The sequence below is a fragment of the Corvus hawaiiensis genome, chromosome 7 (genome assembly GCF_020740725.1).
Source record: "Corvus hawaiiensis isolate bCorHaw1 chromosome 7, bCorHaw1.pri.cur, whole genome shotgun sequence".
Lineage (NCBI taxonomy): Eukaryota > Metazoa > Chordata > Aves > Passeriformes > Corvidae > Corvus > Corvus hawaiiensis.
The window spans coordinates 461,327-486,182 of record NC_063219.1 but is presented as its reverse complement, the minus strand read 5'-3'; the positions used below and the strand labels follow the sequence as shown (position 1 = coordinate 486,182).

Genomic DNA, 24,856 nt, shown 5'->3' with positions numbered 1-24,856 from the left:
GACTATTTGGTGGTATAAATAAAGATGTGGGGCAGCAATGCCAACTACGAAAATGGGGCCTCTCATCATGGAAAAATGAGACTTCTTCCCGTTCGTGTCAAACAAAGATGCCTTCAGCTCCAGAAGGAAAAACCTTGCCCCAGCCCAGCCCGAGCAGGGTGGGAGCGGAGGGGAGGGGACCCTCCCAGGTCTCGGTAGACCCACAGTGACTCTCCGTGGATGTTCGCAGCTACTGCAAACGAGATAGTGCCCGATTTTGGAGGAGGAACTCAGAGGGCAGTTCCAGACGGCCAGGGAGTAGCGGGACGGGGCTGGAGACGCCTCCGCTGCTCCTCCCGCTCCCTCATCCCGTACATCCCAGCACCCAGAGCACGGAGCCACCCTGCAGCCGGGGATGCGGGAGCCTTCCTGACACCGGCCACCCCACAAAGTCCTTTTTCCTTACGTTGCGGAGGGATTTGGGGGAGAAGTTTTGATGACCTCATTTTCCAGGTAGGCAGACTTTTTCTCTCCAAGTACAGGGGTTCTGTGGTTACTTACTGACGGAGCTCCAGTCGGGAATAACAGAAATCCCTCTGAAATTTCAGTCTGTGCCTGCTGCTGCTTACCGGCTTCCCAGCAAGGTGCCTGATTCATGTTTAGACAGTACCTGCAATAAGAGAATATAATTTTTTCCTTTACTTCCAGCTCTTGGCTAGTTTGGGCGTTTCCCCAAGGGTTTGCTGGGTTTTTTTCCAGGTCCAAGCAGTGCGGGCCACAAACTGCCAGGGCCAGAGGTCTAGAAAATCCCTCAGTGAAGGGGGTGGATTTGTTGAACCAAGGTCTTCCCTGGGGTAACTGGGCTGAATTCAGCTGCTCCAGTGAAGTGATGGCAGCAGGGCAGAGAACTGTTCTGCTGCATGATTCCCCTTTGATTTTTGGGATTTCAGAAGACACTAATTAGACTCACCTGAGGCCCTCGTCTCCTATTTATGCTGAATTACATCAGCGCAAGCTCCTGTATTTTGGGAGGTGACAGCACATTTATGAATGCCTGTGAATTCATTGCGCTTGGTGGCAGGGGTTTGCTGCCTCCCAGCCTTCCTGCAGCCTGGGCTTTCCCTGGCTGAAATCTCAGGATAATTATATTGGGAGACCTGAAAAATATCTGGAGTCCCTGTAACTGAAACCTTCCCCCTGGGTGCTCTGCCTAGGGATTAAAATTACAAGGCACGTTTGGGTAGTGGCTGCAACCAGCACCGAAATTCCCTCCTCATGCAGCATGCAAACCACAGGCACACAAACGGGAAGGAAGAGGAGGTGCATTTGTAAGAGTTTTCTTCCAAATGGGACATATTTTTCTTTTCTAGCTTCATTTATCAAACATTCGAGTGGAGAAAATGCTGCATGCACAAATGAGTGACACCACAGGTACTGCCTGCTGGGCATGGCCATGGAAAGCGCTGGGACTGAGCAGCAGGGAGGCTTCAAACTTTATTCTGCATATTTTAGCATAGCCAGCATAATTCTCCTTTCTTGAGAGTAATGCAATTTGTGTGCCTTTAAATTCATGTGGCTTTAAATAAGCTCCTTGCAGACAGTGTTAGCTTAGAGAGCAGAACATCTCGTTTTTTGCGAATTTGGGACCAGTTTCCTCAGTACAGTGGGTGTTCTGGTGTTGGAGGAGAAATACACAGTGCACCGGGGGAACTTCAGGGATATCAATGATTGGGACAAGGCAGACCATGGCTCTGCCTGGCCAGGTGCATGAGGTGACATTTTTACTGCAGTGGGATCTGCTCTAAGGGCTAATCAGATGTGAGAGCCCAAATAACCAGCTATAATTGGCACATTTGAGCCACTGCAAGTAACTTGTTTGCCATAACACCACTTTTGGTTCGGTTGCTCATGGTGGGAAGAGAAGCAAGCAGGGAACTTGGGTCCTCCTGCAAGGCCACTCTTTTTGCAGGGCTCTGTCTAGATAAATCCATATATTTTTCAGTGATGTGTGTGACAGCCAGGTCACCTGGGATCTCAGTGTGGGAGCAGCAAAGACCACGCATTTTTCTGCACCTGAGGTAGGAGCACAGACCCTCATTCAGGGAGAATGGTGCAAAATAGTGCCCTCAAAATCTGTTCAGAGGACCCACTGCTTGAGATTCCCTTTTGTTTTTCCCTTGTGTGCATCTCATGGGGAAAGAGGTGAACCACTCGAAAATACAAATACTGAGAGAAGGCCTCATGGGAGCAACGTTCCTGCTCTGGCAGAGAGAGAAAAGTCAAGGAAGAACAGGATGGGCAGACCCAAGTGTTCAGGCATTATGACTCAGCTCCCAGTTTGCTCTTTTCATTAGTTTTTTGAACTGTTTGTGTTCAAAAATTGCCTTCAACATGCAGAAAACAGTTGGTCTGAAATACTGGTGAAATCTGAGGTTTCCGTCTCAGCATCTTGCAGCGGCAGGTGGGACTTCAAGTCAAATATCAAATGTTGTGGGATTTGCAACAGCATCACAAGAGCTGGTGGTGCTCTGAGGATGACAAAATAGGCACCATCGCCCACCCCAGCCTTGGAGGCCGCTGAGGTGGGGACTGGAGATCCCAGCAGCCACCCACTGTGTATCCAGGAGGGTTAATACCAGGTGGGATGCTGGTAGAGCAGGAGAATAACGTAGCTCGGGGTGCAGAGTGGGATAGAGGAGGTGGTGCAAGAGGACCCCAGGGAAGTGAGTTGTGTCTCGTGTTTTCAGGTGTCGCTTTCCTGCCTCACCACTCTGCCCATGGAGAATCCAAGGCTGTGGTGCTTCACTGACCCAGTCCCAAGCCCCCAGGGCTGTGAGCAGGAGCCATCCTATGCCAGAGCTGGCCCTGGTTGCCCATGCAGGCCAACTGCTCTGCTCTAGAGTGCCTTCCCACCCACACACACAGAGGGAAAGAAGGAAGGAGGGAGGGAGGTGGTTAAACTCGGGATGCAGTGATGAGTCAGACACTTGGCCAAAGCCCTCAGCACTCCCAGCCTCTTCAGAAGTTAATGTCTCCGTCTTCCTCAGCTAAAGGCTGGCTCTAAAATGGTGCTGTCTGAAGGCTCAAAGCTGTTGTGTCCTACTAAAGATCAGGGTCTCCTGCAGCCCTGTTTTATGGAGGGCAAACAAAACAAGGAAAGCCTGCAGTAGGCTTAGAGGGGTGAAATCTAGATCTTAACTGAAACACCCCTTTAGCATGGAAGTGTTTTATCCTTACCATACCACTTTTATTCTCTGCAGCACAATGGAAGTTGAGCCACACTGAGTTGTGCAGGAACTTCATAGAATCATGGAAGGGTTTGGGTTGGAAAGGATCTGAAAGACCATCCCATCCCACTCCCTGCCATGAGCGGGAACACCTTCCACAAGACCAGGTTTCCCCAAGCCCCATCCAACCTGGCCTTGGGCACTGCAAGGGATCCAGGGGCAGCCACAGCTTCTCTGGGCACCTGGTGCCAGGGCCTACCCACCCTCACAGGGAACAATTTCTTCTCAGTACACCACCTAACCCTGCCCTCTGCCAGTGGGAATCCATTCCCCCTTGTCCTGTCACTCCAGGCCCTTGTCCAAAGTCCCTCTCCAGCTCTCTTGTTGCCCCTTTAGGTACCAGCAGGTGCTGTAAGGTCACCCCAGAGCCTTCTCTTTTCAAGGCTGAACAATCCCAATTCTTTCATAAGCACAAGCCCTAGTGAGGAGGAAGGCTGTCACTGTTGTAGGGTCTCAGCAGCACTGACACCAACCTTTCCAGCATAAACCAGTTTGCAGAAGCCTGTGGTGCACTGCAGCTGGCACTGTAAACTGGAACGGGGCATATCCCACCAGGCAATAGCTGGGCACCACGTGGACAGAGGTCTTAAGGGATGCCAGGGAGGGCTGAGTTGCCTGTATTCTTCAGTAGTGCTGTTCTTCAGGCAGCTGAGGCAGCAACACAGCTGCATTGCTCACTTGCCCTCCCCCTGCACTGCCAGCGCCACCAAATGCACGCTCAGTGTCCCTCCAAGCCTCGGACTTTTCCAAAAGTTAGCCAAAAAAAACCTTCAAGAAAGAAGCTCTCTTTCTGGACTGGATTCAGGTCTTTTTTTCATAACGGAGATCCCACGTGCCCCTTTTTGGTTAGTGTTGAGCTGGCCACAATGCAGAGAAGCATCTCTGGGCCACCCCATGCTGGTTGGTTCTGGGGTCCTCTAGACACAAAGGTGAGCATCTCCCCTTCCTCCATATTCCGTGCTGGTGACTAGTGTTGCTTGAGTGTTACCTGAGAATTTCCTTTTAAATCCTGGGTTCCTTTGAACACTTCCATACATTCCTAAGAACTTTTCAGACTAGATCTCTACTTCTACTACTTTAAGTTATCATAACCCTACATGAAGTAAACTCCCACGTGCAGCTAGGCCTCGGAGGCCTGGTGATGGGTTGAGCACTGAAGATGTGCATTTCTTCAAGAGGTTTTTTATTTGTCCCTTCACTCTCTGGGTCTGCAAGGAGCATTGGCTGGCTTTGTGTCATGCCAGCAGAGTCAGGAGACTGAGCATCAGGTTTACCATGCAACTTGTGTTTTCCTGCAGGCATCTGAATATCCTGAGGGGCCGCTGAGATGTTCCAACAAGCCTTGTTTTTCACTCTCCTTTGTGTGGCTCTAGTTCCTCTCCACGCTGCTCAGCTTGATGTGGATATTGCAGATGTCAGTCCTACCTCCTGTGCAGGTACTAACCAAATAATTTGGGTCACTTTTGTGGGCAGCAATTTTAGCAAAAACAATGCTCAGTTGTAGAACCTGCTTGCCAGGGACATTCCACCTCCCACAGCCCTTTGCACTCCTTTGGTAACAACCCATCTGTGGGGAAACCCGGCCTCCACCCAAACTCACGTTTCTGGGTTTGCTTTGGTGTGCAGAGAGGTAGAGATGGAAGAGCTGGGGTCTGCAAGTGGTTGTCTCTCCCAGCAGGTGCAGTAAAAAAAACAGTCAGTCTCCAGCACTCAGCTCTCTATCTGATGCCAGAAAATTGTTCACTTTAAATCTGGTGATTTCCTCACTTTTCAGTTGCAATACAGAGGTGGTTTACGTGTCCAGCCTGACTCTTACCAAAAAATGCAAGATTTTCAAGATTGATTCAGTACTGAGCTGTGCTGGATTAGTGGTTGGACTCAATGATTTTAGAGGTCTTTTCCAACCTTAATTATTCTGTGATTCTATAGCAGATCTTAGGAGTTATAAGTTCTGGTCACTGGAGAACCATCTGACCCAATCACGGGTGTCACTTCTAGAGCTGGGTGGGACTTGTGCTTTTCCCAGCATCACACTTGGTCCAGGTGTCTGGGGGACAGCAAAGGGGGTGCGTGAAGTGCTCTGACATGGTCTGAATAACTGTCCATGCAGAAAAGAGGAACTGCCCCATCAATGTCTACTTCATCATTGACACCTCGGAGAGCGTAGCTCTGCAGACTGTGCCCATCCAGAGCCTCGTGGACCAAATAAAGCGGTTCATCCCCATGTTCATCGATAAACTGGAGAGTGAGCTCTACCAGAACCAAGTCTACATCACCTGGCAGTTCGGTGGGCTTCATTACTCAGACGTGGTAGAAATTTACAGCCCTTTGACAAGCAGCAAAGACATTTACCTGCCCAGGCTGTCTGCCATCAAGTACCTGGGCCGGGGCACCTTCACGGACTGTGCGATCTCCAACATGACGCAGCAGATCCAGACCCAGATGGCCAACGGCGTGAACTTCGCGGTGGTCATCACCGACGGCCATGTGACGGGCAGCCCGTGCGGGGGGATGAAGATGCAGGCCGAGAGGGCGCGAGACATGGGCATCAAGCTGTTCGCGGTGGCTCCCAGCGAGAAGGTGTACGAGCAGGGCCTGCGGGAGATCGCCAACCTGCCGCACGAGCTGTATCGCAACAACTACGCCATCACCCAGAGGGACACCCTGGAGATCGACGTCAACACCATCGACAGGATCATCCAGGCTATGGTAAGGGCAGGGGGTGTAACAGGGGCACAAGAGGAGCGGCGCACGGATGGGGGAATGCTTTCCCCTTTTGTTGGGTTTTGGAGATAACCTCTAGCAGGGAAAGTGGAGCCTTTTTCTGGTTCTTAGCCAGGACCCCTTGGTTTGTGCCTCTGTTTCCCAGCACGTCTGGGCAGGCTGCCACCCTAGTCCTGGCTCTTGCTGAAGACCAGGCCGTACTCCAGCCTGCTCCCCATCCAGAGGCATGTGGAAGAGTGTGCCACACTGAGACACGTGCTCACCGTGAGCGTGGTCTTTGAGACCCCACCTGTGAGGCGCTGTTGATCAGGGGCTCTGCTGAGGGCATCTTTACAGCCACGGGACCTTTATCACCTCCTCTCCCTTACCACCACACACCCCTCCAAGAGTGGGCTGCTGTCTCCCCTGTGGGACCGAGCACCTTAACTGATTCTCTTCCTCCTGTTCTCTCCTTTGCAGAAACACGAAGCCTACGGCGAGGTGAGTGAGCAGCATCTTTATGCCTTTGCCACACGACACAGGTTTAAGTTGCCTCAGTTAGAGCAGACCAGCTCACACCCCAAAACAGCACAGACCTCAGTGGGATGGGTCCCTGCCCACCTATGGATCAGGGCAGAGTCTGGGGACACATTCCCTTACCCAGGGGTTATAATGGCACACTGGACTCACTCCCTGTGGGTTCAGGTCTATGGAATAGATTTGTTTCATCACTTTGGAGGCACATTCTGTAAGTACTGCCCCTGCTGAAGCTCCCACCCTGCTGGTACCACAGGGGCAGGGTTTGGCACACAGAGGGAAGAGTATGCAGGGGATGCTCCAAAGAATATGCCAGTCTCATGATGACCCCGGATGAGCAAGCCCCCACCATCTCTGACCCTTGGCAGTCTTGTTCTTCCAGTCTGGGCCCAGAGCCAAGCTATAATGAGCATGCTCGTAGCAATTTTCCACTCTTAATTTATGGGCAGCAAATTCTGTGTGTGCTTGTTGCTGCCTCAGCCCTGACTCAGCTGGAGCCACAGCAGATTTTAGCCGTGATTTAATGGGGAGAGGCACATGGAGAGCCGTGGGTGCAGAGCTGAGCTGAGTTTGGGATGCACACTGTCAATAGCTCAGTTTAATTCTTGTATTTCAGTGCTACAAGATGAGCTGCCTGGAGATTGCAGGTCCACCTGGTCCCAAGGGATACCGAGGGCAGAAGGTAAGTTGCTCTAAGCTGTGGGAAAAACAATAATGCCCCTGCCTCCCACAACCACTTTCAGGGTGCTTTAGAGCCCACATCGGCTGCCTTCTCAGGTAGCACCCCGGTGGGAAATACCCCCCACTAGCATGTCTTGGCCCTGGAAGGCACAGCCAGCACTGCTGTGCCCATGGCTGTGCCGAGGCTGATGCCCTGCCAGCAGTGCAGACAGACACCCGAGCATCCGCTGGGCACCTCCAGCACCGGAGGACACCAGGACTGAGGCAGCAGTTGTCACTGAGTCTCCCACTCTCCAAGCAGAGCTCTCATGTGCACAGGGTGTCCCACTCTCCTGCCCCAGCTCTGTGTGCTCTGATCCCCAGAAACTGTCATTTTCTCAGTCAGCACCAAGCCTGGACTTATGCTGGGTTTTTTCTTTCCTTAGGGTGCAAAGGGGAACATGGGTGAGCCAGGTTCCCCTGGGCTGAAGGGACGACAGGTGAGTTGTGGAAAATCCTCCCCGCTGTTTGCTGCATCTCTGATGACCTCGAGCTAACTCTCCGTGCCTTCCTCCCCAAAGGGCGACCCAGGTATTGAAGGTCCGATCGGATACCCTGGTCCCAAGGTAAGAATCCCATAGCCGATGGCGGAGCTCTTTGCATTCCCTGATTTTTGGTAAAGCAAGGGGAGCTTTGCTTCTCGATCTCACCTGCCCATTTCCCACCCCAGACCCCTGCGCTCCGCTCCGGCTGATTGCCCAGGCACTAACACAGCGATTTTCTTTCTTTTTTTTTTTCTTTGTCTAGGGTGTCCCAGGGCTGAAAGGAGAGAAGGTGAGAAAGAAGAGACAGAATGGCTGGCTCGGCACTTGGCAGGGACCGCGCTCCTTTCTGATGCACAGAGGGAGAGATTAGCTGTAATGGGGAGGGATAACAGCGCTATTAACGCGTAATTGTGGACCTCGGGAGGGATTTCCAAGGGCATCCCAAAGCCTGTCTCCTCATTCAGGCTTTGATGACGGTCTGGTGAAGCGGTGGTGGGTTTAGGATGTAAAGGGAGGGGCGAGGGGGCGGTGGGCAGGCGGGGGTGTTGCAGGCAGTGTCTGACTTCCTGTCCTCTTTTTCTTCCAGGGAGAAATTGGATCCGACGGACGGAGGGTAAGAAAGGACATTTTCTAACTTGCACGTTGTTCCAGCTCCCAAACGCTTGGACTGTGTGTTAATAGATCCCTCTTGGTTTTTTTTTCCCGTGATCCAAGGGTGCCCCTGGCTTGGCAGGAAGGAACGGCACAGATGGACAGAAGGTAACTAGGAGCACTGGGAGCACCCCATAATGTCGCTGCTGCTGTTCCATTTCTTTACCCTCTTTCATGCCCACAGGCTATGTAGTTTCTACTATCCCACATGCTGGCTTTCTGTTTCCACCGAGGTTTCTGTGAATTTATCTGTACATTATTCTGCATGTCCTGTAGAAATGTGTGAAGTAATTCAGGTCGCAGGAGTGAATCTCAGAATACGCTGAGTTGGAAGGGAACCACAAAGATCAAGTCCAACTCACACAGGACACCCCAACAATCCCACCCTGTGCCTGAGAGCGTTGTCCAAACTCTTCTTGAACTCTGGTAGGATTGGGGCTGTGATCACTTCCGTGGAGAGCCTGTCCAGTGCCCCACCACCCTCTGGGGGAAGAACCTTTCCCTAATACCCACCCTAAATCTCCCGACACAGCTTCATGCGTTAAGCGCCGTCCCTCTGTTAGCCCGCTCTCTGCAGGGCCTGGATGTGTGACCCGGTCTGTGCTCCTGCTAAGAAGGTGATAAGGCCAAATGATTTGGGTGTAGATACTTTATTTTGAATGTTAATGACCACTACAGGACATGGACACTGAAAGCTTCACAGAAATTTGGATTTCAGGGCAGTTTGTCACAGAATCTGAAAGTTCATCTCTAAACCATAGCTTGTGCTTAGTATTAAAGCCTTAAAGTCAAGTTCAAAGGCCTCACAACAAAGTCCCTGGCTTTGTCCACTGGCCAGCACACCCTGGCTTTGCACTGTGTCCTATACCCAGCCCAGTATATTTGTGGGTAATAACAGTTCTTCCCGCTCCTCAAGTGCTGCTGAAGCTCTAAAATATCTCTCAGTACCCCCACTCTCTAAAACACTAAAGCCCTTTGGTTCCCCCAGTCTCTATCCCAGAGCTGTCTCAGCACTGGTGACAGAGCTGTTTTGGGCCACAGAGCAAGGCAGTCCCTTCTCTCATGGCATCTGTCAGGCAGAGTGGTTGCTGCACACCTGAGCTGCTCTGACAGGAGGGGCATGAGGGAGGCCCAGCACAACCCTGGACGTGAGTGACCACCAAACCCAGCCTCAAGGGACATTCCCATCACTCAGGATACACTCATGGGATGAGCCTGCCTGATTTTCTTTAGTCTGCTTTCTCCTCCACTTGTCTCTGCACACCGCACCCCAGTTTAAGGAATACACTTGCTATTTATTCTCTAGCTGGTGACAGATAAGGTCAGCAGATGATGCTAAAATTATTAACTGTCAGCAAGAAAAGCTGTGTTTTCCCTTCAGACACCTATAACTTCTCAGTCTTTTCCTTTTGAATGTAATCTCTCCAGGGCAGGCTGGGGAGAATTGGACCACCAGGATGCAAGGGTGACCCTGGTGACAAGGTAGGAATGCTTTACTCTTTCACCAGCACATCAGTTGTGTAGCTGCTGAGTGAGGTATATATGTAGAAAAATGGCCAACGAGAGGTTAATGGCCCATTTTCCTACCAGCTGTATAATCTGATCCCAGACCTGGGATCCCTGGAATGGGGAGCACAGTTTGATTTTACTGTGCCTCCTTTCCATGGGCAAGTAAGCTGGAAGCGCTCAGTGTCCCTCCCCTCCACACAGAGAGGTGGAGCTGCCCTTTCGTCAACACCAGCAACAAGCAAAAACTACTTTAGCCTCTATAGCAACTTTCTAAGCACTGGCTTCGAAATTTTATTTGATTAGAAAGTTTTATTTGATTTATTCTGCATGGAGAGTGTTCCCAATGTGAAGTGTGTGGTTCTTTTCGTTTCCCTCCCCAGGGCCCTGATGGCTACCCAGGAGATGCAGGAGACCAAGGTGAAAGAGGAGATGCAGGCATAAAGGTACAAGTGCTCTGGACAGACAGCAGGGTGTGGGCAGAGGCTGCCAGTGGGGACAGCTGAACACCATTCCCTGTATTTTTACATATATCCTAAATCCTACACTGCTTGTGGAGCCCGTAGGCTTTGGGGTCTGGATCCCGTCACCAGGCACAGGAGCTGAGGGAAGAGCCTTGCTGGCCTTGTTCCTTGGGCTACGCATGGTGCAATGTGCTGGTGAGGCAGGCAATGACCATTGGCTCTCTGGCTGTTTCAGGGAGATCCTGGCCGGCCTGGTCGCAGTGGACCCCCGGGGCCCCCAGGAGAGAAAGGAAGCCCGGTAGGTTCATGCAGCGTTCAAATATCTCCAGTGCTTTATTGTGGTCTATTCATAAAATCACAGAATGGTTTGGGCTGGAAGGAGCCTTAAAGCTCATCCAGTGCCACCCCCTGCCATGGGCAAGGACACCTTCCACTAGCCCAGGTTGCTCCAAGCCCTGTCCAGCCTGGCCTGGAACACTTCCAGGGATGGGGAAGCCACAGCCCCTCTGGCTTTGGGCAGGACTGGATGGATGCTGTAAGGAGCAGTTGACAAACCTGTTGTCAGCTGATGGGGGGAAGGTTACACAGGACCACTCTGCTCCAAGGCTGGAGCCCGTGCTCATGGCAGTGCCATGTGGGCGTGCCAGGTTGTGTGGAAGCAGAACCTGGGTGCTCATACACACCTCTGCTTGAGGGGGACTGCTTGACACGGGATAAAAATGGGGGGAGTGTGTGTGCACCCTGAGCTCTCTTTCAACAAACGGTATTTCTTTTTCTTCTCCAAGGGACTCCCAGGCAACTCTGGAGCTCAAGGGCCTGCTGGAGCCAAGGGAAGGAAAGGTGAAGTGGGACCTCCTGGACCCAAAGGAGAGGCTGTAAGTGGCTGAATAGATCCCTGGACATTGGGCACACTGCAGGAACCTGAGACAGCTTCATGGATGAGTGCTGATAAACTCCCCCATTCTGCTTTGTGAATCCTGAAAGATGTGCAGATGCTGATCTCCTTGTCTCTCCCAAAATCACAGAGCAGAACTCCCATAATCCTAAGCCTGACCTAAACCATTTCACCTTAGAGAAGTGTCCTGTGTTCCCACTTAACCACACAGGCCTGGCCTCTGGATGCCCAGGGACACTTTGGTTATACTCTGGCAAGTTCCCCAAATCTCTGGCTGCTTGCAGGAGCTCAAAGAGTCAAGATCTGGTGGCCATTATGGCAGAGCTCTGTGAGAAGGGCAGTGTCACGTATCGGTGGTGCCACACAGACCCAAGTTAATATGGCGGGGCGCTGCAAATTCTGGGGAGCGGGTTGGAGACGACAATCCATGGCACAGCTCCACCAGCACCAAGGGGCCAGAGCCCAGCCAGCATGTGTCCTTGTGCAAGATCCAGTGGGGAAAGCAACACTGGATGAGCTGGAAGTAAATCAGAGTCTTCAACTCTGAGGGAATGAACCAGGCGTGTTTGTGGTCGCTGCAGTGAAAGAACAGGCTGGCTGTGGCTTCCCAAAAGGAGCCATGGGCATCCCTGCTCCCCTGCTGCTGGGAACACATTTGCTTAGGGGGCAGGTGTACATCTCTTGGGCCCAGAGGGAGGAGGGAGGGCAGCCAAGGGTCACTGCCCAGGTAACATCCATCCTCTCACCCCATTTATGTGACTTTTTTGTCTGCCAAGGGGCGACGTGGAGATCCAGGGACGAAAGGCAGCAAAGGCTCTCCTGGAGGCATAGGAGAAAGGGTGAGTAAGGCAACTGCCCAGATTATTGCAAGTGAGCCCCATATGGACAGGACTGGTGTGTGTGTGATGTGCTACTGCCCAGCCATGCAGTGTCCATGCAGCACCAGAGCTGGGAATGCAGATCCCACTGTGCTGTGCTCCCACTGTGTCCGCTGCCTGCCCTGCTGGCACCAGGTACAGCCTTCTCCTCCAGGGTTTGGTCAAGAGAGGGGATGAAGGGCAGCAAAGCTCAAGGTTAAGAGACACATTCAGAGGGCACACTGCCTGACACTGAAACCAAGAAACACGAGGTTTGAGAAGGGCATCATGGAGCACTGCCATGTACAGAGATAGCATTCCCTGACCAGGAATATCTTTACCCTTCTCACAGGGAGATCCTGGTCCAGAGGGTACTCGTGGTCTGCCCGGTGAGGTTGGAAACAAAGGAGCCAGGGTAAGCATGGAGCAAGGCTTGGTGACAGCCAGGAGGAAGGGGGAGCACTGCTGCCATCCGGGGCAGCTTGCCTGGCTTTCCTCCTCATGCACTGTGTGTTCTTGTGTCTTTCTTTGCTGTGCAGGGAGAACAAGGACTGCCAGGACCCCGAGGCCCTTCGGGTGCTGTGGGAGAGCCAGGCAGGATAGTAAGTCACACTTGGGCACGTGTGTGACCAGGCCCTCCTTCTGTGGTGAGGGCTTGCCCTACTTACACAAGCTGCCTGCACTGTCCCTCCCGAGGAGAACCTGCACAACCTTCTCTCAGGGAGACTCAGAAATTGGGTGTTCCCATGGCAGTGTGGAATGGATCACCAGAGCGGGTGGGTCACTGGGGAGAGGGAAGATGGGACTCCACAAGCACCCATTTGTCCTGGGTCTGCGGTTAGTCCATCATCCCGATGGGGCAGTAGTGCTGTGACATCCATGTGGCTCTATGGGACATGGGAACCCCACTGCTGAGACAGTCACTGTCACAGTAAACTCACCAGGAAGGGACATGGTCCTGCAGCACCATCCCGAGAGCTGGTTTTTCCAGCACGGTCCCCTGTGTGCCGGGGGACAGCAAGGAACATCCTCACTCAGTCCTTGCCTTCTCCCCAAAACTGTCCTGCAGGGATCACGTGGGGATCCTGGTGACTTGGGCCCAAGAGGTGATGCTGGACCACCAGGACCAAAGGTAAAGTTCATGAATAAACCTCTGCATTTGAAAGGGCAGGTTTGTGTTCCTATTTATTTATTTATTTATTTATTAAAAAAAAAAATAGGCCGTTTTCACTGCAGAAACTTGTGTGCCTCAGAAACAGAATCAGACCTGAGCCTCCCTATGGGGCAGAGATGTAGGTCTTGCTCTGGCCAAGGCAGCTCTGATTACACCCCTCACCTGAGCAGATTCAGGGGCATCCCTGGCACATGACATCCCCAAAACCCCACAAATCCTTGCTCTGCACAGCTGTTCCCAGTGCTTCAGGGCCAGCTGCAGAAGCTTTGGCTCCTGGTGGTCTCACCCCGAGAGAAGATGAAAATGGCTGTAACTGTTTCTGACAGGAGCAGGTCAGAAGGGTTGGTATCTCATAGGTCTTTTTTTCTACTAAAGGGTGACAGAGGCAGGCCTGGCTTCAGCTACCCTGGACCCAGAGGCCCTCAGGTACGTATTCCTCGTTCAGCACGTGAGGAAGTCTGTTTGTGTGGGTGTTGCTGTTGGATCCGAGCAGCCTGAGAAAACAGGGAAGGAGGAAGAAAAATGCTCAGGGTCACAGATGTGTGGAGCCTGGGAAGGAGAAAGGGGGTTGAACACCAGGACTGACCCTGGCCACAGTCCACCAGGTGCTGGGGACCCCAGCCTCAATCATGGTGACGGTCCCTCAACCATCAGCCTGCAGCTACAGCTGCTCTTCAGCTTCTTGCCCCTCACTGCAATCTTTGGGTGTACATGTGCACAGTGTGGGGCCAGTCCTGGACAGGTGCTGACCTCTCCCTCCTCTCCTTTTGCAGGGTGACAAGGGTGAGAAGGGGCGGCCAGGACCCAAGGTGGGTGCGTTTGTCTCCAGGTCTCCATCACCTGTTTATTTGTACTGGCTGGGATGCCAGTTGTCTCCCAGCCCTCTGGGTTAATGGCTGAGGAGCCAGCCCTGCCAGCAGCTGCCCTGGATGTTCCCTGCAGCTGTTGAGCCTGGTTGTATCTCGCAAGCCCATCTCCTTTTGAAATAATCTGAAAAATGCGTTGCGGAACTTCTTTTTTTTTTTGGTTAATGCCTGTGTAAACACTGTTTGTTTGCTGTGCTCTGAGCTGCTGGTTTAGAGGATGCTGTCCCAGGTCAGGCAGGCATGTGTTTGTGATGCAGCAGAGCCTCTGCCTGAGCACATCCAGATGTGCTCCATGCCGGATCTGTTTCTCCTTCCATCGAGCAGGGAGGAAGAGGTGAGCTTGGACCAAAAGGAGCACAAGGGACCAAAGGAGAGAAGGGGGAGCCGGTAAGCAGCCTCCCTGTACTGCGCCAGGATCAGTGTCCCCCACCCACACCCCTGCTAGGTGTGCTGGGGATGACATTGCCACTCTCTGCCTGCTCCCTGTCCCCAAGCTCAGCTGTGGCAGGCTGGTGACTGTGCTCAGCAGGGCTGGGCCTGACCAGGGGGTCAGGAGGGGCCCTGAACACCTGAGGCTGCATTACCAGCATTGCCCAGAAAATATTTGACCCTTCTTTACTTCTTCCCCAGGGTGATCCTGGCCCAGGAGGAGAGCCTGGACAGCGTGGTCCACCTGGTGAAGCAGGCCCTGAGGTACTGTCCCATGGCATCGTGTCTGAGTAGATGCTGTTGGAGGGGACACCAGCTGCCAGATGTGTCTGCTGGCTCACAGTGGGGGCTTGCCCTCCCTTTCTCCTTCCCCTTCAGCAAAAAGCCACATTTATAATGGCTCTGACATCTAGTTCCCAGAAAAAGAACTAATGGGAAAACTGTGCCTGAAATCCCTGTGTTCTTCTTGCAGGGGACCCCTGGCCCACCAGGAGACCCCGGTCTGACTGTAAGTAACCCCTGCTACTCTTCTTCCTGGGGCAATCATGGCTTTTCCATGCACAGCCTGGGAACAAAACAGGGCATCAGGTCCTGCTGCTGCCTGGCAGAGGTGGCCTGTGGCTTCCCATGGGAGCCAGGGAAAGAGGAGAGAGGGCTGGTTGGGTGGGAAGGCAAAGGGGAGCCTTTCCCTTAGAGGGAAGCATTCACCCTGCACCCCTTTCCTGGCAGGACTGCGACGTGATGACCTACGTGCGAGAGACGTGTGGATGCTGTGGTGAGCAGACATCACCTCTCCCCAGGGAAGGGGAACAACCACTCGAGGGATGGGGACAGGGGGTCACCAGAGGGTTCCCAGCATCACTGACCCACGTGTTTCTCTCCCTGCCCCTCTCCCCAGACTGTGAGAAGCGCTGCGGTGCCCTGGACATCATGTTTGTCATAGACAGCTCCGAGAGTATCGGCTACACCAACTTCACCCTGGAGAAGAATTTTGTCGTCAACGTGGTCAGCAGGCTGGGCTCTATTGCCAAGGACCCCAAGTCAGAGACAGGTCTGGACTCTGTGGGGACAGAGTAGGGCATGGGGAAAAGAAAAAGGTCTTGGATCCTTTCAACTTCACTGTTTATTTTCCACGGCTTTTCAGACCAATTGGGCAGCTCTTTGACTTTCTCCACTTTTCCCCAAGGATGCAAAGCCAAGTAATGTGACACTTCCTTGGCAGGTGCCCGTGTTGGGGTGGTGCAGTACAGTCACGAGGGGACTTTTGAAGCCATCAAGCTTGATGACGAGCGCATCAATTCCCTGTCGAGCTTCAAGGAAGCGGTGAAGCGCCTGGAGTGGATCGCTGGAGGCACCTGGACACCGTCTGCCCTTCAGTTTGCCTACAACAAGCTCATCAAGGAAAGCAGGAGAAAGAAAGCCCAAGTGTTCGCTGTGGTGATCACAGACGGGCGCTACGACCCCCGGGATGATGACAAGAACCTCGGGGCTCTCTGCGGTAGAGATGTGGTGGTCAACACCATCGGCATAGGAGACATGTTCGACCAGCCGGAGCAGAGCGAGACCCTGGTCTCCATCGCCTGCAATGAACCCCAGCGAGTCCAGAAGATGAGGCTCTTCTCAGACCTGGTGGCAGAGGAATTCATTGACAAGATGGAGGACGTGCTCTGCCCAGGTCTGTCCCTGTCCTTGCACGGAACTGGAGTTTTGCGCCCCAGGGTTTGGGGTGGGGGGCCAAGATGTGTCCCAGCAGGTTGGCCAGCAGCTGGGTCATCCATGATGGGGTCTGACCTTTAGGTAGCCCTGGACTAAGAGTCCTTCCTCAGATAAAGACCAGCCTTTTGGGGCAGTCCTTTGGTGTTCCTTGGAAGAGACCTTGTCCTGCCACTCTGACTGTGCAAGCTGTGAAGGGGGATGGCAGCACATGGCTCAGTTTTCCTTGTTTCTTTTCCTTCCAGATCCACAGGTCGTCTGCCCCGAGCTGCCCTGTCAGACAGGTAAACATTACAAGTAGCTTCATGCCATCTGCACAGACTCTGGGGGGAGACTGCATGAGGCTCAGGAGTAGGAGAGGGGGGTGCAACCCTGTTCAGTTCCTTTGGAAGGCAGGAGTTTGGGAAATAGTGCTACTTTACATGAGGAGAGGCTCCAGGGTTTCGTCTCCTGCTCTTTTCCTGTCTCTCTGAGTTCCCTGCACAGGTAGGTACAAGTGCACTGTGTGAGTGCACCAGCATGGCTCATCCCTGATACTTTTCCCCATCGAAATTCCTGGGAGCTACCAGGTTTTGACCTCCAAACTCAAGTCAAAATCCCCTTGCTAAATTCCCACTCATGGTGACTTTTGTAGCAGGATGCTCCTTGGGAGTGATGGGCAGAGCTGTTATTAGGGATCAGTTGGAAAATAGCAACCTAGTGGACCCAGAGCTTTGGCTTCTCTAACGCTGGCTATATTTAATTAACAATTAACTCAGGGTGTTGGATTAAAGGAAAAGGCTGTAAGGATCTTCTGGTGCTCTGTGTGCTGAAGGTAGCTTTACGGGGTCACATTTTGCTTGTTAAGGAGCAAATGTGTATCCCAAATTCCCAGAGAGGTCCCATCTGCCTGCGTCCCTGTGCCTGTTTAAATACAATAGATGCACTCTCTGCTGATACACAAAGTTTATAGAAGACCAAAGTTTTGCCCATTCTGCAATTTTTGTCTCTTCTCTTGCCATGAATGTTTTTGTGGCAGTCCCCAGCTTCAACTGAGCCTTATAGAGAATATCAAATTTCATTTTTAAATAAGTCCCTTTGTTTCTGTGGAAAGGAAAGGAAGATTGGTCCCAGGATGCACAGAAATCTGGAGAAAAACTATAATTATTCCTGTCTAAAATATCTCACTGGTATTTTGAGTATTTGCACCTGGCCATGCCAGGGGCACAGTGTCCAACCATGATTCTGAGCTCCTCTGCCTGTGTCTTCTGAGGAGCTTTGTCCTGCAAATCTCTGCACAAGGAGGTGACATCCCAGGCCACGCTGGTCATTGCTCAGGTGTCATCAAAGGTTTTGGTCTTTTCGGCCTTCCCGTTTCCGAGGAACACAAGCAGTGGCACACTCATTTCTCCCGGGCTTGGGCATCAAAGCCCTCCAAAGCTGTCAGTCCTTTCCTTGTAGTGCAGTTGCATGTTTCTGTTCCTGATGCAAGGTGAGAACAGTTCAGTGGTGCCTGGCAGCCCTGGGAACTGCAACAGGAATGGCTTGAGGAGGCATCTGAGGGTGTTCCCTCTTGGGTGAATCCCTTAAGCCATGCCATATGCAAGCCAGGCCAAGCACAGGCAAGACCTGCGCCCCACAGAACATGGGAGGTGGAGTGACGTGGCTGGGTAGGGTTGGCGTCCTCTCAAAGTGCCCTCTCAGCATGGGTGAAAGTTGGGCTAGGGCTGGTAGATGGAATTTTAAGTAATTGGTTCAGGAGTCTTTGGGCACAGAGCCTCCCACCTACCACACCAGCTGGGCCGTGCTGCTCTGCTGTCATGTTCAGAAGGATTTGCAGTGGTCACACTTCCCTAGTGGCACGGGAACACGTTGGATGGGATGGGACATGACAGAGCCTGGGGCTTCTCTGCCTCTCGGAGAACATCCCATGAGCTCGTGCCAATTCCCACGCAGATCCTCTGGATGGAGACAGTGCCCTTCGGAGGGAACGTGAGCGAGCCAGTGCACATCCAGCACGTGTGCCTGGACTGGCCAGACAGACTCAGGTCAGGGAGGCAGCTAAACCTGCCCCGTTCTTGGCCCCATGGCTCAGCATGGTGGTCCTGGCACTTTGAGGGGCAAATCAACTGTGCCCCAGGTTCAGCCTGGGTAATGCCAGCAGAGCACAGACAGGGACAGGTACCACATACACCTTGTCTTCCCCCCATGCTGCCTCAGGGCTTTACCTGAGAGTGTCCCATTTTCAGCACAGCCCCTTGTCTCTCCTCAGTCACAGCTGTGCTAACAGGATGCTGGAGGGTTGTATGCTGAGCAAATCTGAACTGACCACTTGCTTCGTAGAAACTGCATGACATCCTGAGAGGCTCTTGCTAACCCACGCAAAAGGCTTTGCTTTGAGCTTTGGGGTTTTATTCAAAGTTAAATTTGGCACAGCCAGGTGCAGACGGAGGCTCTCAGGGCCCTGACAAGCCCAGACACCGCACAGCTTTGAGTGGAGTCACTGCCCTGAGGCTGAGTGCCAGGCAAGGGGGTCACATGATGCTGTCCCTTCGATGCCTTTCTGCCTTACAGCACCATGGGTGCGGTTGGCACATAGCTACATGATCCTAAGCTACATGATGGGTTAATCCCATCTGCAGTAGGAGGTGGCCCTTTTCCTGAGCACTGCTTCTTCTCCATCGTGCCTATGCTGGATCAGCAGGAACTGGGCAGTTAAGGTTTTGTGTAATTTTCTGAAGCCATTCAGTTGATGTGTGAAAGATTTCAGGGCAAATCCCATGGTTCCTCAGACACAAATGGCAGAAAGATTTAAAATCTGGCTTTGGTCTTTACTCCTCTGTCCTCATTAGCTCTGTTCTTCCCTGGTGCAGTGCAGGTAGGAAAGCCAGGTAGCTTTCGAGACGTAGCCATTGCTAGCAAGCCCTGAAAATATTCTTTTGACGCTCACTTGCAGATGACAGGAACCCTGGGAGCATAAACCCAGTTATTTTCCGCCCCATGGAAGAGGGAGTCAACATAGATTTCCCCAGCACCATACAATCGATCGCCCAGTTCCTAAACTCCACGCGGGAATCCCGGGACCCCAGCGTGTACACCCAGCTGGTGGCCACTTTGGCCTTTACCGCCGAAAAAGCCAAGTTTGCCACTGGAAATGAGCGGCAAGAGTGGATGGACTTGTTCATTGACACCTTCAAAATGGTGCACAGCGAGATTGTGGGGGACCCAGAGACCGTGCTAGGGCTGTGCTGAGACCTCTCTTGGGGGTCACTTGGAGGCAGAGGCCGAGTGGAGGTGGAAATCGTCGCTCCTGTGTGGCAGAGGGGACAGTTCATGGGGAGATTTTTTTAGTTTAGGAGAGACAGAGGCAGTGGAATGGCTTGGTTGTGCTCAGCCAGGGATGGGACACAAGGAGCAGTCCCCTCCAGCTCAGCTGGCTGATGAGCATGGTGGCTTTCCCCAGCAGTACCAAGGGATGCTCTTGCTTTCTCTGCTGCTTTTTTGCTGAGAGCCTAACGACGCGTTTTCCCCATGTCTTCCTGTGTATGTCCTTGCTGACCCCCTCCAAAGCATCCTTCTCCCCCTTCTGCATCCTCTCTCTCGGTTACCACGGGCTCTCTTCAAGTCCTGCAAGGCTGACCAAGCAAGGTGCATCCCCGCTCACCACAGTGTCTCTGTGGAACCCCTCATGGGCAGCTGGGGGTGGAGGGAAGAAGCAAGCAGGGTGGGAGAGGGAGCAACCCTCCCTTTCCTTTGGGAGCACTGACACCTGGGCAGTGATTCTCTCAGAAGCTGTGTGGGCTCCCCTGGCGTTTTTCTCTGCTTGTACATTTGTGTTTCCTCTGTCGTAATCCACAACATGTAGCTGTCCATATCCAAAAGGCAGATATTCTGTTACGTGGGGCCGAGTGGTCCAAAGCAAAATTCCTTGACTGATGTGAGCTGTTTAAAAGCAAGTACTTAAGCTTGATGTAGTAGAGCCTACTCAATCCATACCCAGTGCTGCTTTGGCTCAGACACCACAGAGCCACCACCTGCACTGCAGGTATGTGTGCTTAGACAAGGCCTGGTATCTCCATCCACTCAGTCATCCATGGCCCAGTTTGCACAAAGTCAGGCGGGCAAGGGCCATTCCCACCTCCAGTTTAACTGCTCTCAAGCTGTATTTAGAGGTAGTGGGATTTCGTGTGCAGACACAGGAGTAGAAGTGCTTACTCTGACTGACATGGTATTACTGCAATAAAGTATACTGAGCAAATGTCACATTTAATGGGCGGAAGAGAGATGTGCTATCCTCAGGAATTTGGCTGTAATATTTCCGGGTATAAAAGGTGGAGCCACTTGCCAAGCTCAGCTGTGGGAGTTGCCCACTTTGAACTTACTGCGGTGTTCCCCCGAGGTTTCAGCACTTTTTCCCCCAGTCTACAGGGACAAGTTGCTCAGAGAACAGAGCTGCTATCAGTGTAGAATAGAGGGGAAAGAGTTCTGAGTGCTTTACATGGTGTGCTCTCTGTTTTAGGTGAAGGCAAAAAGATCAGCCTGTGCCTGAGTCTGGTCATAATTCACATATTCCAGATAGTCTGTGCAAAGCCAAACTCCCTATTCTGTTTTGTTTTTTACCCCAAAATTAGTGTGACTTAGCCTGCTGGGATGCAGGACTGAACTCAGAGTAGTTAAGCTGCTCCAGCCATGATGCCAGAGGAAAAGCTCCCAAACCCCACTGATTTGAAAAGACCTCAGGGCTGGGACGTTTTGCTGAACAAAAAGAGGATTGGAGAAGTTGGTGAAGGAGTGTTTTTTAGCATAATCCCGTCTAATCTCTCTGATAAAACCAGATGGATTTCATCACAGCAGCGTTCCTTCAGTGAAACTCTTGGGCAAAGGAAGGACAGAGATAAGGAGGGTAAAGGATGGTCCATACCTCCCCAAAGATACAGGATGGGCTGGGAAAGGGGGAAACCCCAAAAAGGGCTGCAAGGTCAGTCCCCACCTCACTTTCATCTCCACTGTCAATACTGCGAAAGAATAGAGGAAATACAAGTTGTTCAGGTTTTAGAAAAAGCAGGAAGGTGATGTGAATGGGTGGAGTTACTCTGTACACTAATGGCAGAAAAATCAATGATATTTCTGCTTATTTGCGCTGCCTTCATTAGACATCCCCACCTGTGCAGTAAGGTGAGCTACAGGCATTCATGATCCACATGAGAAGGCCCAATGCACCAGTTAAAAGCACAACAGGAAGGTTTTAGTCGGCCTAATTCATGGTGGTACTTCTGAGAGCTTGTCTGCCAGTTAGGATGAGAATCTTGCTGCAGAAAAGGGTGCTCGGGTCCTCAGCCTCTCAGAAATGAGAACAAGCTGCAAACAGAGCCTGACACTGAGCAGGACAACCCCAAGGCTTTACTGCCCTACATTCCCATGGGATAACTCATATGTAAAGGCACTTTATCAAACAGCTGGAAGGCAGCCCTCTCCAGCTGTGAGGGCTGAGCATCGAGCAGAATATGTCTCTGGGGAATGCTCCTGTCAGATGTGCATTACACTCCCGCTGAAGCTCCATGGAGTGATGCTGCCCTCTGCTTAGCTAGGAGCTCTTCAGGCTTGCTTGTCATCTCAAAAAACATGTGGGCAGGCCTTGGGGGAGGCTGCTAGCACTGCCCCAACATGACACGCAGCCCCTGCTCGCACCTGCTTTCACAGACCCTCACAGAGGTTTTGCACTGTGTGGTTGCAAGGGGGATTCCTTCCTGCCTTTCCCCCTCCACGGTTGCTCAGAGCACGTGAGGACCAGGAGTGCAGGTGCTGCCAAGGCAAGGTATCCTTGTGGCAGCAGTACCTGCATACCAGGAACTGCAGCATCAACATGCCTTTAGACAACATTTCTCACGGAAGATTGGGCAGAGGTGAGTATGTGCCTTTATTGCTTTAAAAGAGGGAAGGTAACAAGCGATAGGACAAAAGGAAATGGCTTCAGGTTGCACCAGGGGAGATTTAGACTGGATATTAGGGGAAATTTCTTCACTGAAAGGACAGTCAGGCACTGAAACAGGCTACCCAGTGAAACAGTGGAGTCATCATCCATGAAGGTGTTCAAAAAATGTGATGTGGTGCTCAGGATATGGTTTAGTGGTTAACATGATAGTGCTGAGCTAATGGTTGGACTTCAGGATCTCAGAGGGCTTTTTCAACCATAAGGAATCTGTGATTCCCTGATTCTGTGCTGAACCCAGGTGTAGCACTGTCCAGCACTAGGGAAGCTCATTGTCAGGCTGGACTTGCTCACAGTGTGGAAATTCAATCTAATGTTACACTCCTACCCCCAAAGTTACCCCCTGTTGCCAGAAATGGGTGCTCAAGGTGGGGCTGCTCCAGAAGCTCCTATTCCTTGCCAGTCACACAACACAACATGGCAGCATCTTCAGGACTTCACTCTTTTGAGATGCAGCCTCAGAGGCACAGAACTGCTTGAGAGTGCTATGGCCATTGCCCTGCTGCCAGCTCGGGGAACGCAGAGGAACCCTGAATGCAATGCACATAACTACCGAAAAGGGAGGAAATAATAGTCTCTGACTATCAGCTTACTCCAAACATAGCTATTTTCTTCTTTTTTTTCCCTGAGTTCATTCACTGCATATATTCATGTATTCGATGTGTTTGGACTGGGCTTGGAGCAACCTGGTCTAGTGGGAGGTGTCCCTGCCCACGGCAGGGTGCTGGAGCGAGATGAGCTTTAAGGTTCCTTCCAACCCAAACCATTCTGTGATTCTCTGATTCTATGCTTTTATGGTAAGTGTAACTCTGACAGTATACCACTCTCCAGAAGTAACTGAGAGGTTTGCAGGTGCTGCCTGCCACTAATCGCTGGATATTCGTCTCACAAATAAGAGCTGGAAATTGATGTAAGGCAGTGGGTGTAATTCTGGGACTGAAATGCACAGACCTGTCTAATTTCATGAGGGTCTGTCATCAGTCCCAGAATTAACATTCATTAAGCACCCAGTAGCTGAGGGCATCAAAAGCAAAGCTCCTTCATTTCAAGCTGCAAAGACAAGCTTTGGCAGCAGGGTTGGGCTGATCCTTCTTTGGACAAGGATGCACAGAGGCAACTCCAACCCAAATTATCCTGTAGTCTTCTTATCATCCCAACTCTTGTCCTCCTTCTTCCCCCTGCAGAGCTTGCTGTGGCCCAGTGCACCCAGCGCCCCGTTGACATTGTCTTCTTGCTGGACGGCTCAGAAAGGATTGGGGAGCAGAACTTCCAGAGTGCCCACCGCTTCGTGGAGGATGTGGCGCAGCAGCTGACGCTGGCCCGGAGCAACAGCGACCACATGAACGCCCGGATCGCACTGCTGCAGTACGGCAGCGAGCAGGACCAGAATGTGGTCTTCCCGCTGACCCACAACCTGACCGAGATCTCCGACGCCCTGGCGCAGATCAAGTACCTGGACTCATCCTCCAACATCGGGTCAGCCATCATCCACGCCATCAACAACATTGTGCTCAGCCCGGGCAACGGGCAGCGACTCGCCCGGCGCAACGCCGAGCTCTCCTTCGTCTTCATCACCGACGGCATCACGGGAAGCAAGAACCTGGAAGAGGCCATCAACTCCATGAAGAAGCAGGATGTCATGCCCACGGTGGTGGCTCTGGGGAGCGACGTGGACATGGATGTCCTGCTGAAGCTTGGCCTGGGGGACCGGGCAGCCATCTTCCGGGAGAAGGACTATAACAGCCTCTCCCAGCCCAGCTTCTTCGACAGGTTCATTCGGTGGATTTGTTAAAGGAAGGGCGCACACAAAATCCTTCTCTCACTGATATACACACCCCTGATATTACCTGTTGTATTTTCTTCCCCCTGTATGGTTGCTAGCCCAGAAGAGCTGCCCTCTGGGTCCTCCTTTCTAGCCAAAATCCAGAGCTCTTTATTGATTTTCATGATGAAGAGTCATGTATCTTACATTTATGGTGCTAATTAAAACCCAGATCAAAGCAGGATACAGAGCCATATGATGTACTTCTGTAAAGCTTTGCACACACCAAGCCATGACTTGTGTACGTACTGTAATCCTAGGAGGCCTTATCAGAGATGCAAGAAACCTTTCCGGTGTAGCAGGACCAATGAGTAACTCTAGTTTTCAAAAACTCTCAATATCTCTCAGTGTGTCTTGCTCCTCCTTCCTGGGAACAGCAGGACGGTGTGAGAGGTTTTGCTGCCTTCCACAGATGCTCCTTTGGGGGGTGTATCTATCTTAAATTTCATAAATCATCTCTAAGATCTTTATTTTCCTGTGGGCCATGCCTCCCTTTATTCCTTCTGTCATTCTACCCTTCATCAGAACCTGCTCATCTATTACTGCACTCCAAATTTCAGCTGAGAGGGGCAGCATGACTCCCAGCATTGACACAATACTGGACAGCCACCAGAACTGCCTCCCAGTCACCCCAACGTGCTCAAAGCATCCGTGGTACCTTCTTCCCACTGGTATCTGCTGAGCAATGCCCAGATTTGATCTTGAATTGTGCTGTCTGCAAAAATAAACGGACCTTTTTCACCCTATCCTGAAAAGGCCTCTTTTTTCTGTAGTTTTGAGGATTTTAAAAATTATTTTCA

The 24,856-nt window shown here is 52.0% G+C and overlaps 1 protein-coding gene across 2 annotated transcripts; it reads left to right on the top strand.

The window, feature by feature from the left end:
* Positions 1-258: 258 nt before the first annotated feature.
* COL6A2 (collagen type VI alpha 2 chain) lies at positions 259-24,802 on the top strand. Of its 2 annotated transcripts, none has more exons than XM_048309451.1 (28): positions 259-492; positions 4,565-4,702; positions 5,377-5,975; positions 6,450-6,470; positions 7,123-7,188; positions 7,613-7,666; positions 7,748-7,792; positions 7,974-8,000; positions 8,298-8,324; positions 8,426-8,470; positions 9,791-9,844; positions 10,252-10,314; positions 10,568-10,630; positions 11,118-11,207; positions 12,004-12,066; positions 12,437-12,499; positions 12,624-12,686; positions 13,154-13,216; positions 13,634-13,684; positions 14,032-14,067; positions 14,449-14,511; positions 14,755-14,817; positions 15,026-15,061; positions 15,283-15,328; positions 15,452-15,604; positions 15,776-16,228; positions 16,512-16,550; positions 19,202-20,515. In XM_048309451.1, the coding sequence occupies exons 2-28, from the start codon at positions 4,594-4,596 to the stop codon at positions 19,495-19,497; spliced, it is 2,751 nt and encodes a 916-aa protein (XP_048165408.1). In that variant the 5' UTR covers positions 259-492; positions 4,565-4,593; the 3' UTR covers positions 19,498-20,515. The 2 variants fall into 2 exon arrangements, with proteins under 2 accessions (XP_048165408.1, XP_048165407.1); XM_048309450.1 differs by lacking the exon at positions 19,202-20,515 and adding an exon at positions 23,419-24,802 and having other exon boundaries at positions 263-492.
* The last annotated feature ends 54 nt before the right edge of the window (positions 24,803-24,856 follow it).

What these genes read in the sequence shown, in the direction of transcription:
- COL6A2 (XM_048309450.1), top strand. Translation starts at nt 4,594, where the DNA reads ATGTTCCAACAAGCCTTGTTTTTCACTCTCCTTTGTGTGGCTCTAGTT. An exon ending in TGGGAGAGCCAGGCAGGATA is followed by an intron (nt 12,687 to 13,153) that starts GTAAGTCACACT and finishes ACTGTCCTGCAG; the next exon opens with GGATCACGTGGGGATCCTGG. An exon ending in CAGGAGACCCCGGTCTGACT is followed by an intron (nt 15,062 to 15,282) that starts GTAAGTAACCCC and finishes CTTTCCTGGCAG; the next exon opens with GACTGCGACGTGATGACCTA.